The sequence below is a fragment of the Pyxicephalus adspersus genome, chromosome 9 (assembly GCF_032062135.1).
Source record: "Pyxicephalus adspersus chromosome 9, UCB_Pads_2.0, whole genome shotgun sequence".
NCBI lineage: Eukaryota > Metazoa > Chordata > Amphibia > Anura > Pyxicephalidae > Pyxicephalus > Pyxicephalus adspersus.
The window spans coordinates 36,467,898-36,483,013 of NC_092866.1; the positions used below are offsets into that span (position 1 = coordinate 36,467,898).

The 15,116-nt window shown below is 38.1% G+C and overlaps 1 protein-coding gene across 7 annotated transcripts in view; it reads right to left on the bottom strand.

Moving 5' to 3' along the window:
• MARK2 (microtubule affinity regulating kinase 2) overlaps positions 1-15,116 on the bottom strand; it is an 80,591-nt gene that overhangs the window by 2,855 nt on the left and 62,620 nt on the right. For 2 of the 7 annotated variants that reach the window (XM_072421429.1, XM_072421428.1), the window contains exons 14-18: positions 12,980-13,077; positions 11,679-11,828; positions 8,980-9,234; positions 8,617-8,643; positions 2,822-2,866 (exon numbers count right to left, since the gene is read on the bottom strand). In XM_072421429.1, coding sequence (XP_072277530.1) covers positions 2,822-2,866; positions 8,617-8,643; positions 8,980-9,234; positions 11,679-11,828; positions 12,980-13,077 — 575 coding nt within the window. The remainder of the gene's footprint in view (positions 1-2,821; positions 2,867-8,616; positions 8,644-8,979; positions 9,235-11,678; positions 11,829-12,979; positions 13,078-15,116) is intronic. The other 5 variants (XM_072421432.1, XM_072421430.1, XM_072421431.1 and 2 more) reach the window with 5 other exon arrangements.

Genomic DNA, 15,116 nt, shown 5'->3' on the forward strand with positions numbered 1-15,116 from the left:
ATATATATATAAATCTAAGGTGGAAGAACTTTCTGTCAATCTGCTATCCCCCTTGCTTGAATAATTCCTATCATGATACTCATATCAATTTAGGTCAGATTATGTAAAACATTTGGCAGTTCATATTGGAGCCAACTATAATTGCCAATAGAGTTATAACCATCCGCCACTTTTTAGAGATCCTTGCTCACTTCTCCACACATGGCTGACAGTTCCTGTATCCTTTTTTGGCCATTTTACTTTATTCAAAATTCCCTAAGCTTTTATTAATTTTCACTGCTTTCCCTTTTGATGCCGGCCGCGGAACTTGGAAGAGCTGGCCGGCCGCGGGACTTGGAAGAGCTGGTATGAGCAGCTATGCATGGGGGGGTCACTCTCAGAAAGGCCTAATTTCTCCGATTCATGTACTACTCAACACTGAACTACCCTTTTGTTAAACACTTTTACATGCGTGAACGAGAACAGGTTACTGGGAAGGGGCATTCAATGGAGATCTTGAAAAATTTTCTGAAGTAGTGCATGTAAGAATTTTTTTGTTCAATATTTAAAGAAAATGCATATAAAATGCCTAGGCACTGGTACGTTAGTTCCGATAAGTTACATGCAACTTTCCCGGCTACCAGTAATATTTGCTGGAGATGCCGAACGGATGTAGGTACACTCCACCACATATTTTGGGCATGACCACTTAAAATCCCCTATTGCAAAATGGTGAATGCTCTCCTTAATGATCTGATGGCAGCTTCCTTCCCTTGGATGAAGTGACCCATCTGTTAGGACTGCTGGTATCTACTCTTTCTAAACATAATAAAAAAATTGGTATTCCATGTTTTGACAGCAGCTAAATGTCCTACTACCCAACATTGGAAATTGTCCTCCCCAGGTGTCTATAATCTTTGCTCTCGAAAAAAGGAATAGAGGAACAACTGATAAAACACCTTACCGTACATTTTGTTATTGCAAAGTGGCAAAAACTGAGCTGAAATTATGTAGTTATTCCCCAAAAATTCCAGAAAGCTGATCTGAACTGTAAGGGAAGAGGCCAAAATATTAAAGTGCTACATGGGTCTCCTCTGTAGCTTTAACAAGCATTTGGTGGATTATATTGTTTATATTGTTTAAATTTAAAAGAATAACACCTAATATCCAGCTCTGCAGGGAGGCATGTACATCTATAGTTTATTATCCTTATGAGCCTTTATATTTAACAAGACTAATATATGTGCAAAGAATAGAAAAATTCATTTTTCTCTATATTGACTGAACACAAAAAAAAAAATTTTCTTTATAAAGCTAAGCTAGTATGTTCTGTTTTATTGGTTTATATATTTTGCAACACTGAGGTATTACGTATGCACTTTCATGTGTCCTATTTAGGCTTAGTCTACACAAACATATTCCCTAGCGTTTAACCTGAGGCTTTAAATTCTCATGCATTCCAATAGGCTAATCTACACCAGGGCGTTTACCTGAGGCCAGTTTTTGAGCATTAAAGATAATGCTTCTTGCAACGTTTTAAAAATAAAATGCAGGGTTAATGCAGGAAAACGTTGATTTCAATAGGGGCGTTTACCCATGTTTATAAATGCTTGAAACATAATTGTGGTAAAAACGCAGGAAAGACGTTAAGACGCATAGATGTTTTCCAGCAGTTTAAAGGCAAGCTTTAAAATGCTAGTAAAAGTGCATAAAATGCACATAAACGCAGTAGGAACGTTTACATGCGTTTTTAAAACCGTCTGCATAGACCCAGCCATTCTCATGTTACAATTATCTAACCAGCAGGCCTACAAGCAAACCTTCCTGTTACTTTCAAAATATTCAGCTAAAGTTCCAGGGCTATCCTATGGTGTAGTGATGTTTCTGCTGACCTCTCCCATAAACTTTTGAATCATAAGAGAAGGTACCACCATATGCCCTGCTCCTCTACCATGACCAGAAGACAGAGCTTCAATCATGACATTAAACCTAGCTATACATCCCTCCCACCCCCCCATACACTGTGTGTATGTGCTGTTAAGGTTCTTGATGCACTGCTTTTGCTGCAAAAAAAAAACTGTCTTCTGGGAACAAAAAACTTCTACAGGCCCTCTGCTTTAGGAAAACATAGGTTTTAGGGATTTAAGTAATCAGGACCAAAAATGCCTAATTTTCAGGAGTGTGCAAAAATAAATACTCCAGCAGCAAAGCAATTAAGCATCCCCATTTATCTTCTTGAACACCTTGCATGTGCAGTGTTACGCTCAGTACAACCACTGCCTTATAAACTGCATGAGTTCCACCACATAAAACAGCTACCCCTTAACACAGCACCCTCCAACCGTGTTTCTTTTTGTCCAAGCAGTTGACAGGCAGAGGTATTTTTTCAAGCAGTAGGTTGAATAGACAATCAGGTGCAAGACATGTTGCAAGTAGAATCTGAGAGCACAGGATCTATCATGAACATCTGTTACCACTTATTGACAAGCTTTCATTCTTTGCAATAAGGGCATGGGATAGTGAAAAAATTGTGACTGATAGGCAACAACTGGCAATTGTGTTTTGTCCATAAACCTTTAGATAGATGCTCTACAGAAGTAACTGTTCACAATATATGGAAGCAAAAGGTGCCTAAACTGATCACCAGTAAAGTCAGCAGACCCCAGAAGGAAAGAAGAATGAGAAAAGGGCTGACAGGGAGATAATGTCATATGGAAAAAAAAAAAACTAACAGAGTCAACAGATACAAAACATAAAGAAGCAGGATGAGGCACTAGAATGGGAGGAGGGTTAAAAGTTGGAGGGGTAATATATACTTGAGCAGTGATGTTGGCTCTCTCACCTGGTGCTCTCCACTCGATCTTTCCCTTCTGGTTCATTTGGGTTCCTCAAAAAAGAGAGGTATAAAAGTTTAGTGGGTGAACTGTAAAGTCTGCAGAGCATTAGTTATCCTCCAAGAAATGTACACTTAGGTCTTTAAATATTTGGACAGAGACAACTTTTTTTAATTTTGGTTTTGTACATTACCACAATTAATTTTAAATGAAACAACTCGGATGCAGATGAACTGCAGACTTTCAGCTTTAATTCAGTGGGTTGAATAAAAAGATTGCATAAAAACTTGAACTAAAGCCTTTTTTTTAACACAAAAACAAAATACCTAAAAAAAAAATTTAGTTAAATATTTTTAATTATATTTTTATATATGCCTAAAGCGTGTGCAGAGTAAAGTGTGTCATGAAAAGGTAAGGAATCTCACTGGTCTGCTAAAAAAAACAGCTGGTCATGTAGTGCTCAAGATATACATCACATTTTCCAAAGGTTTAGTGGCCCTGCTAATGCCCCGGACTATAAAAGACTATGGTGAAGTCATTAATCAACATAAATATTACTCTATAACAAGTGACCTGAAACAAGTGCAATATGTGACCAATTGCTTCCAAATGAAGGGTACATTTTTCACTTTGTCCAAGCACTACCCTGTACACTTTAACATTCCTTACCGAAACCGAAGAAAACACCACAGGTACTCACTGCTTTTACTAGTTATATAAATGTGTACACATTGGAGCAGTGTTTCTCAACCTTTTTAACATTGGGGAACCTCCTTGAAATGATTTTCAGGTCTCAACCAGAACCCTGGTTGAGAAACATTGCACTAGGTATTTCAGATAGCTAGGGCGATAAACAGGAGTGCATATCTCTGGTGTGTTCTCTTGGATTTTTTTTTGGCAGGTAATATTGGCCATGTACTAAAGAAACCTAATATATAATTACCTTTACAGATTTACATTAATAACATAAATGTATTCTTGCCTGTGGTGCTTAAAATCTGGATAAAAACTATTTTATGGTAAGAAAGGGATAGCATGAAAATGTGCTGTTATTGCAGTAGTGGGGCTGGCCACCAACATATGTTCTTGTGTTTGTACCTTCTCCTTCAGGTGGCATTATAGATCAATGAAGATCTATTGGTGTTCTTCAACATAAAATGTGTGTGGATTGCATGGATTTTAATCGATATCCATGTAAATAAACAGATTATAACACTGCAACCACTGACAAGGGAAGTGAATAATACAATGTCTCTTATTAGGGGTGGGATATATAAAGCAGAATGTTAACTAATATTTAGGGTGATGCTTTGAAAGCAGAAGGTTTTACAACAAATGCAAAACAGGTCATTTACATTTTTTGTGCCTTGATATACTGCTACCATGGAAAATTAAGTTGTAATATATAACTACTTATGGGGTAATAAGTGCCAAATAATGACAAATTATAAAACTTTCATTTTAAAAAATGGTTTACATGGCCAAAGGGGAACAAGCCCTACAATGAGAAATGCAGGTAAGCAAGGTCAACTTTCACAGGATCACAAAAGAGAAGGCGAAAAGGGTGGCAAAATGTCAAGCAGTTTCATATGCCTGACAAACATTGAATATATGTGCAGGCAATAGATTAAAAGCCAAGTTTCTTAAATGTCAGCATTACAATGTTAACATTAAAACATAGGCCAATTATATATTATTGTAAACTCTTGGCTAATATCCTAACAGATTTGTGCAGCCTTTAGTATTTCCAGCCCAAATGTTTTGGTTTTTTAGTATGAAATGGTCAGAAAAAAAAGTGTTTTTGTCTCCAAAAGGGAGATTTACCTTCACTTCCTGTTCCACTAACATTGAAATTTACTTTGATTTCCACACCTAGTTAACAAACAAGGAAATCATAGGAAATAGGCTAGCATTACTTGCCGTCTATATCACACTTTGGGCTGTCACAACGTAGCATTAAACAGATGTTTTAGCTCAACTGGTGTTAGTGGTTGGTGCTGCTAGATAAGAATGGATTGCTATGCAAAGGATTTATAATCCTGGACAGGTATTAGAATCGGAATGCTTGCTGTGCTTATTCACAAAGCAATGGTCATAACATTGTTTTATACTTTTTCAATGACCGCTTTGACTCCAATAATAAAATAAGCTTAAAAAGGAAAAAAGTTCTAAGGATCTAGAGGAGTAGTGAATGTTTTTACAGATTTTGTAACCTACTGCAAAGCTTATGTAACCCGTTTCGCAAAAGTGTATTCTTATAGAAACCATACCTTTATTTTCACAAATTAGGAATATACCTCAGTCCACATGCACTGTAAAATCACTCCATTACGTGTATCTATGTGACTTTAAGGTATATGTAGGTATGCAACATACAGTAGGTGCCAACTTATCTGGGGGATAAAACTGTAACAAAACAATCACTTGAGTATCCAAGCAAGCCTTAGCCAAATATGCTTGCCGGTTTCTTAATAATTGTTATACTACCTCCTTATCCAATTATTTTTTCATTTAATGTTTAATGTGTAAGAACCTTCAATGGGAGATTTGCACAATGATATTCACAGTTTTTCTTCTAATACAGTAAGCAAAGGCAGATGAATAAGCCTGTACCTTCTATGATGTAGTGCTATTCAATGAATGGTACAGGAGGGAACCAACACACATCCAGGCAGAGGTATTACCACAATAAAATGGTGTAAACAGAACTCTATTGCTAACAGCAGCAAAGCAATGATGAATAACTTTCATGTTTTATTCCAAAAGAAACCAAAAAAAAAAAAAATCCTTTTCAATCACAAAAGACTAAATGAGCGCTATTCTGCACTATGGAGAGTGGAGGGGAGAGAAAGACGGAGGGTCACCCCACTGCTCTCTCTCCCCCTCACTTGTATTAGGATCCATGACTGACGTCAGACTTCGTTAGATTAGAAAAGAAAGGTTGGATCCAAAACTTTTTTTTTCTTTTTTTTCATTTATACTGTGAAATGCTAAACTAATTGGATTTCTAATTCTCTTCTTTTGAAATTTAAGTTGGGTTGCAAAGACTTTTTTGCTTTACTTCAAACATTTCTAGTACCACCTGGTAAAGAGCACCCCCTTCCCCCTCAATCACACACAAAAACCCAAGTCTTCAAGTCCTGGTTCAGAAAAAAAAAACTTGGCTATAGTGCACAAATGATGGAATGATATACCTAGAGAAATAAAAACTTACCTTTTTATATTTATATTAGATTCACTAACATCTAGTTATAAAGCACTGTAAGGTAAACCTTTATGGCATATCATTATTAGTTAGTGATACCTGACAAAACTGCTATACAGTAGGATAACCCTAACAAACTTTTTCATTTACTTCCCTCTGGTCTTCATAATACCTCTTAACATGTTTTGTTATATATGCTTGATAGTTGCCAAGGAGTTAGTGACCTTTGCCTATGCTGACTTGTTATCAAACAGCTTTGTTCCCAGTTCTATTCATGGACTATATAATATCTGCTCCCTATTGAAGTTCCAAAACTTTCCCTGACTTCAAGTGACAATAATACACTTTTATTCCTACAAATACAGATAGTGATTAAGAAGAAAACAAACAATCATCCCACATTTAGGACAGGTAAACTGCAATATGATACATTTTTGATTTTGAATGAATGAATGGGAGCGCAAAGCTCTTAGGTGCTTCTTCTGCGCATGCCCGAGCATCTCAGGCATCTCACAGGCATGCGCAGAAGGAGCCTTTTCGGTCAAAGAGAAAAATTTGCTGATCTCACGCATGCGCCTGCCCCGGGATGAATGTTGGGACGACGCAGGACCTGATACCCTCAATAGTATAAAATGCATTTTTTAAAGAATGCAAGTGTTCCATTACGAACTGTTCCAAAACAAAAGTTTTTCCTCCAATTTTGGTTCATTGAATTACATTTCCTGCATATAAGGACTGAAACACTATAGGTTCTCACTCATCAAATTCTAATTACTTGATGAGGTCAGTAATACTTACAAACCATCATATATTTTTTAATCACATTATGTTTTATGATTTTAAAGAGACTGCAATGTAATATCAATTTATAAATCTGTCCCCAATAAATTACCCTTACAGATTATAATTTACAAACTCTAGACTTTGGAACTTTATTAGAGGTGGCACAGGTTTAAGCAGCTGATACAACTCTCCTAATTTCTCAGATGCAGAAAACAGGTGGTGTATAAAGCAGATGACTCCTATAGTCACACGTGGAATGATCCAGTTATGACAAGTTATGTCCAGATGGCAGATGACAAGATATCTGTAGGATGGGTGGGAAGCACAAGTACCTGCAAGAGGGTGTATTGAAAGGTGAAGGGGGAGGGAAAAACAAAAACACAAGACCCACTTTAAAGCTGGTAAGAAATGGCAAGGGCCAACTGGTAAAAATCCTTAGGACACTGCAAGGTTGCCCTTTAAACCTTGTATGTGGTATGGCTATTCTGTGTAAACAGTGCACCTTTATGCTACAAAAAATGGAGAGATAGATAGCCATTATTATGTCATCTTCCCATGAATTTGTGTTTTTTTAAATCTTCATGGGTCTTTGATTGTGAGGCTTAAGCGTTTTTGGTAAATTTAATATTTTCAGAATGATGAAAAATCAGTCAGTCATTTACATTGCATTTCAAATTCAAAAAACACAACTGAGCCTAAAAAATGAAACAATGGAAATGTTGAGGCACCAGCATGAACAATAATTTATTTATTTAGGATAGAGTAGGTAACTGTTACATTGATTATTTTTTGCAGCTACCACCACTTGACAACCAATAACAGCAGCCACAACACATTGCACTGCAATATTCGTTCTTGACTACTCAGGGATTTTCATTGGTTTGAGGTTCTGCAGTGCTGAGGCTGCCAGACTTGTTCATCTGACTTTTCTGGAACTTTTCCAGGACTATAGATGGAGCATGGGTAAGGATGAACAGAGTTGGGGACATACTGATGACAATATCATATGAGGAGGCAGAAATTTTCCAAAAATTTTTATATTTTTAATACTATATCCGCCACTATGGGAGAGGAGAACGCTTAGTGAAAATGGGCTCATTAAGGGGGTTGCCTGCATCTCCCCTTCAAAACTATATGCCCCCCCAAACCCACTTCTGGGTTGGAAACTAATAGTGGAGAGACTACATCCTTTCACCAGAACAGACTTCTATCTTTTTTTGTAAAGAAGGCAATAGCAAAAAAAAAAAAAAAACACCAAAGGTGCTAACCCCTTCCACTTTCCATTTAAAAAAAAATTTTTGCCATTAAACCACTTGAATTTTTGGATGGTAGCAGAAAACAGCTGCAAGATGAAAACTGGTAATTGCTCATCATTATCCTATGTTCCACATGCAAAATATATCAGTAAATTGACAAGCTGAGCACAGAAAGTCAGCAGGACAAAAAAAAGCAAAATTCTAACTGCAGTGGTTATCACAAGGAAGAGTTCTGAAGAATGAAGAGAAGAGTAGTACAATGCAGTAACAGACACCTGAAAAATGAAAATCTACACCCAGAAAGTAACAGCAGAGATTTGAGACAGTTCAGAACCGAGTAAAGGCTTAAATACCACTAAATTCAAGTGATTACATGCAACTACCACATTACCATAAGGTTCTGATCCTGGCTCATTTCTCAGAGAGCCACAGTTATGCACACGCTGCCCTTGTGAGTGGGCACAGGACATTAAAAAGTAAAATCAGTAGCTTAGAAGGACAGAGAAAAGGCAACAGTGTTGGGGTTGAACAGTAGGAGAGATGGGGAATATATGCCTACCTTCTGGGAAATCTGAAAGACAGATTTCTAGATAGACGAATGGGAGGAAAACAGGAGGGAAAAAAAAAAAAAAAAAAACACAGATAAGTGAGGGGGCAGGTAAAATAAAAATTTTGCCTAAATCTGACATTCCTGAATTCTCACCCCTTCACTTCTGGTCTTAAGAATTAAATTATTTTTAAAAATAACTATACATTTTAGGCAAGTTTTCTTTTAATCTATAAAATATAAACTTTGTTTCATCCTCAAAATCTGTCACTCTCATAGAATTAAATATTTATCCCTATAACATTAATAATAAATGTCTTAACTATGCCAGACTTTTACTAACTTCATGCTTGAATCAAAATTTTGGTTACCTACCTTCGCACAAATTTGGATGTAAATTTGCTGAATATGCTCCCGGTGGCTCCACGCCGGCCTTGGCTGTTGCCAGAAGGAGAAGCTGGTGTTACACCTCCAAACTGCATGTTTTGTTGGTCCCGGGCTTGGCGAAGTTGACCAGCATGAAAAGTGCTCCTACTGGAAACTCCACGGGGGAAGTTGGTCCTCTCTGGGGCAGCACTGCTGATGTTGTGAGCTGAAGGAGATGCAACAGGAACTCTTTGGGGGACTGTGCTATAAGAGGAGAGAAATAAAAAAAAAAAAAAAAAAAGACATACTCTAAACCGTGTCAGGAGCAATAAAAACCAAAGAGGGGAATTGGCAAAAAAAAAAAATAAAAAAATAACCCTAGAAAAATTTTTACTTTATTACCCAACCAATGAGACGATTTAGTTCTTGAGAATATAGCATAAATAGCTAGACATAGGACATTATAAACCGTTTCGGTCGCTTGAAGCTTCAGGTTCAGGTGAGAGCTGATATCCGTGAGGAAGCCAAACTGACAGAGCCAAACCTCGTCAGAGAACTTTTGAAAGCCCTTGAGGCCCCTCTCACTGACGAAGGAAACAATTTTGTGGCGGAGGCCAAAGACACTCTTCAAGACGTTGCCATGACTGAGCCAGCGAACCTCAGTGTGATAAAGAAGATCGCCATGATCAGCCTCTGCAGCTTCGCACATGTGCTTGAAGATGCGGTGGTTGAGAGTACAAGCAAGCACTGCGTTCACTAACTTCACTACAAAAGACACGATGTCCTTCATGCCAACTGCTTTGGCACACAATGACTCCTGGTGGACGATGCAGTGCACTTTACGTATCTCCTGCGCATAGCCCAAAGAGCGGCAGTGGTCGATGAGTAGCTGCGAAAGTCCCTTGGTAGATCCAACCATGGCAGGTGCACCATCAGTAGTTACCGAGACAAGCTTCGACAGGTCGAAACCACTCAAAGCAGGTAGGAGGGCATTGAGATTATCTTGGCCAGTTGTCATTCCATTCATCGGGATGAGGCTGAGAAACTCCTCGACTACCTCCAGGTCTTGCATGATGCTAGCTAGCTGTGCAGTGTCTTTGATATCACAGCTCTCGTCCAAGGCGATGGAGAATATATCAAGAATTTTGAACTACGTAATCATCGAAGACCAGACATCAGAGGCCAAGTCCTCCACGCGTCGATTCAGTGTGAGCAGGCAGTGGTATTGCCTTGAAATCTTCATGTTGCTCAGGACAAATGACGTCAGCAGCAGCAAGTATACAATACAAAGTCTGCATCCGTGAAGGGATGCATTTTCTTTGCAATCAACAAAGGCACTCTTCATAGGAGGCACGAGTGCGACACTCAGCAACCACAGAAGATTTGGAGGTCTGCTTCTTGAAGAGGGACGACTGTTGATCCAACTGTGACTGCAAGGGAGCAGCCCCAGTCTTCCACTCATCCGTAGTGTAGTCTCTGTACGTGTGCTTGGCATCGAAATGACCCTTGAGATTCTACCGCTTCAAAGTTCTGTTGGTGTTGCACACTAAACACAGGGCTTTGTTGCCACATTGGACGAAGAATAATGCGTCAGTCTATTCGGGGTTGAAGACACGATGTTCGAGGTCAACCTTCCGGAGACTGGTAGCTGCACATTGCTTCTGCTCTTTAGACATAGTAATTGGGGTTACTGTGCGGGAACTCAATGATATCGATATGGGGGTAAATCGCGATAATGCGAAAATTTAATTGGGCCGGGTCCAACAATAAATAACTAGGGGGACGTTAGGCCGTAACCGGCCTGAAGGCCCGAGATTGTCTACCTCTGTAATAAAGGATGGCCACAAAGTTTAGCACATATTAAGCAATACCACCACCAGATTCCAGCTATATACTCAGAACACATTCCATCATATAAGGTTTTGTTAAACCCGTATGGTCTTTTTTTGGGTGGCACTGTGCTAAAAGCAAGAAACCAAAAAGACCTTTAAAAGCTTTTCATCCCTTTCTTTAAATGACACAGTTTAGAATCTTCTATCTGTTAACGTGACAGCTTCAGGTAGGGCAACTATTTAGAGGCATTATAAAGGGAACACTATAGAGAGATATGCAGAATGAGGGCATGTAATAGGTAGAATACAAAAGGTGCCTTTTAGAGCTAATGCAATAAAAATACCATAAACAGTTGTAAAACTTTTTCCATTGTTGTCCTATATATCTGTATGTTATAATTACCAGATATTTACTTAATTAAAACCTTCAAAGAATGTTTTCTTTCACTGGAAAGGCACTCCCCCCTCACCCTCCAGTGCACTGTACAGGTATAGCTGAGTAACTGAGCAACATCCAATAACGCAATGGGCAGTTGGTTTAAATTCTGGTGTCTACTGGCCTGGACAGTCATATTTAGACACATTTTGCAACTGGTATAATGGCGGAGATGGCAACTGGCATAATGGCTCAAATGACTGCAACACTAGCAGCATACAACAGAACAAAGAAAACATTAACATGTAAATGTGGTACCATGCAAATATTTGGGCACATTACACAAGAACTGTGATGACATACTTTCATGAAAAGTAATCCAACATTATTCTAATAAATTTATACACATCATTAAACACTGCAGTACCCTTGATACACTAACAAGAGATACTCTGAATTGTTCCTATATATCACCTTCCCATATTTCCCTTCACACTTGCCTTTGTCTGTACGGATCACAGCTGCCTTCCAAGGAGGGTGTGGGTTTGGAGGGATGCACAGATGTGGACATGGATTTCTGGTGCTGACGGGTCCGGGCTGAGGTGGCAGGGGCAGAAGCAGTGGAGGCACGGGAACCAGGCGTGGAGAAACTGGGAGTGGAGGGTGGATGTGGAGATACAAAACAGGATATGGATGCACAGACTAACAAAAAGGAGAAAGCGAGGAAGGAAGGAGAGGACATTTTCTACCAAAAATGGGTTTTTGCAAGAGATAGAAGGAATACAATGACACTGAAAACAGACAAAACATGACTCTATATACCCTGGTATGAAAAGCCTTACTAATAAATATCATTACATGATTTGAAATACTAATAAAATGCAACATGTATGGACAACAAGGTCAATATGGAATGCAGAAAAAAGTAAAATTGCAGAAGGCGCATGTTTTGCATCAAATGTCGCCATTCATAGTAATACAAGGTAACTAAAAAAATGGAGAACCATTGGATAAAAATCAATCTATTTCACCCCGATTAATTTACTTTGTCAAGCCGCAAATTCCAGAGGGATTGTAAAGTTGATGTCCTCAGACGAAACATTAATATGCCTTCTGCCCAAGACTTAAGGCTCAAAGAATAAATTACCAAAAAACATTTTTTTACATTTTGAAAAAGCAAGGGGGTTAGAACCACTCAAACTTTAGTGGTTGTCTGTGTTCACAAAATGGAAATTTGCTCCAATTGTCTTGATTAAAGTCACAGTAAATGAAGGAGAAAGTAAATCAAATATTTTGAACGGTCACCAGAAAAGGGTTAAAGTGGAAATCTTCCAATAGAGGCACACTTGTTCACCTGACAACCTCTAGAAGGAGAATTGCCGCACACCAGATAGATATCCTAGGTGTGATGGGAAAACCCCTAATGAGACACAGATGGGGAAAAAAAAATTCCCCTCCTTCTAAAACATAAAAAAAAAAATGGTATTAGATATATTTTAGAATTTGATTAAAATAGGCCTTACTCGTTCTCCCACCCCATACACTCTACAACCCATACTGTGCTATACAAGCCAATTCATTTCTATGAACTGTGGAGGAAGTCAATTCATTTAATGTATACCAATTCTTTAACGTGACAAAGACCTAGAAAAAATTAAGCTAGAAAGCCAATATGTGGGGGATGTGGTCTGAAGTTAAAAAATCATGAACCAATATTTAAGCAGATTCCGATTACATTTGCTGGTAAAGTGTCATGGCATTGTTTTGTGTAAAACAAGCAGAAGATTAGGCATGTTCTTACCTATCCTTGCCATTCTGAACAGATCCAGGTCCAGCATTTGCTCTTTCTAACATAGGAGAGTTTCGACTACGGTTGGTGCCAGTGGACAGCACACTGTTCTGTAAGAGAAAGGTCAATTAGAAAAAAATAAAATATATTATAACTATATATTATATATATTATAAAATATATAATATATACAGATTTATTTTAAAGCCTCTGTTTATTAAAAATCTGGGATTTTATTTTTAGGTGGATATCAGAAGATTACATTACGGACTTTGCTTGCCATGTGTCTTGGGGCTTTGGTGAGGTGTGTCATTTATTAGCTTTGATGGTTTTAGTCGTCGAGTTACATTTCCCATAACTTTAAAGCAGAATTAAATCCAGCTATACTCACCTGCAGTGAGCGCTGCAGTCGTCTTCTTTTTCCACCTTATAATCTTCAGCCATCTTGATTGGCCAGGCCAGGATAATTTAACTCCTGCAAGTTCAATAAGCTCCCAGCAAGTGCACGAGATGCCAGGATTGTCAGATATCCTAAACTAAAGCAGGCCTGTGCAAATGCAGTTCAGCTTTTTGACAGCTTATGGAGCCATTAGGCAGGTGGTTATTGAAGAAGGAACCTCACCTGTCTATTTTTGCAATAATGCACTGCATGATCCAACATTTAAAAAAAAAATTGTTATAATGTAAAATTTACATTAAACAGGAAGCTTAAAGCATGTTGCTACATCTCAAATCTCAGGTGTAGATATTTAGCACAGAAATTCCTGAGAGAATAAATAAGCCAGTGGAAAATTTAGTTTGTCAGTTTCTACACAAAATCAAAATGTCAAAAAAAGCATATGAGAACCAATGGTGCTACATTAAGTATGAATCTTAATGAACTCATTATAAGGTTAAAAAAAATAAAAGCATTTACATTTTAAGCCTGTTTAACAGGCTTTTATTGAGTACGAAAAACAAAGTAAAAAACAAGGCCTTGATTTTAGCTATCCTTTGAGTCATGATAATAGAAACTGACAATTATCTGAAGCAAAACTATTCATTAGAGTGTTCCAAAACAACTATAGATGGCATTTACTTTTAATGGTAAACTGGTGTTTGACCCTTGATGTGTTGTATACCAGGACAGTATTAATAAGAAATAATTTATAAAAAGTATATTCATACATACAGTTAGGGCCATAAATATTTGCTCAGAGAAAAAACCTTTTTTTAATTTTGGTTCTGTACATTACCACAATAATTTTGAATGAAACAACTGAGATGCAGTTGAACTGCAGACTTTCAGCTTTAATTCAGTGAGTTGAAAAAGTTGCATAAAAATGTGAGGAACTAAAGCCTTTTTTTTTTTTAACACTTCATTTCAGGGGCTTAAAAGTAATTGGACAAATTAAAAAGCTGAAAATAAAATGTTTTTTTCTAATACTTTGTTGAAAACCCTTTGCTGGCAATGACACCCTGTAGTCTTGAACTCGTGGACATCACGAAGTTCTTGTCTTCAACAAGTGAAATGCATGGTCAATTGGGTTCAGATCAAGTGACTGACATGGCCATTCAAGAATATTCCACTTCTTTGCTTTAATAAACTCCTGGGTTGCTTTGGCTGTATGTTTTGGGCCATTGTCCATCTGTATTATGAAACGCCTCCCAATCAATTTGACTGCATTTAGCAGGATTTGAGCAGAAAGTATGTCTGTGAACACCTCCAAATTCATTCGGCTGCTTCTGTCCTGTGTCACATCGTCGATAAACACTGGTGTCCCAGTGCCACTGGTAGCCATGCACGCCCAGGCCATCATACTGCCTCCGCCACGTTTTACAGATGATGTGGTATGCTTTGCATCATGATTTGTTCCACGCCTTCTCCATACTTTTTTCTTGCCATCATTCTGGTAAGGGTTGATCTTGGTTTCATCCGTCCAAAGAATGTTTTTCCAGAACTGTACTGGCTTTTTTAGATGTTTTTTTTTTTTTTTTATAGCAAAGTCCAATCTAGCCTTTCTGTTCTTGAGGCTTATGAGTGGCTAGTGGCTTGCACCTTGCAGTGCACCCCGTGTATTTACTTTCATGCAGTCTTCTCTTTATGGTAGACTTAGATATCGATACACCTTCTTCCTGAAGAGTGTTTTTCACTTGGTTGGCTGATGTG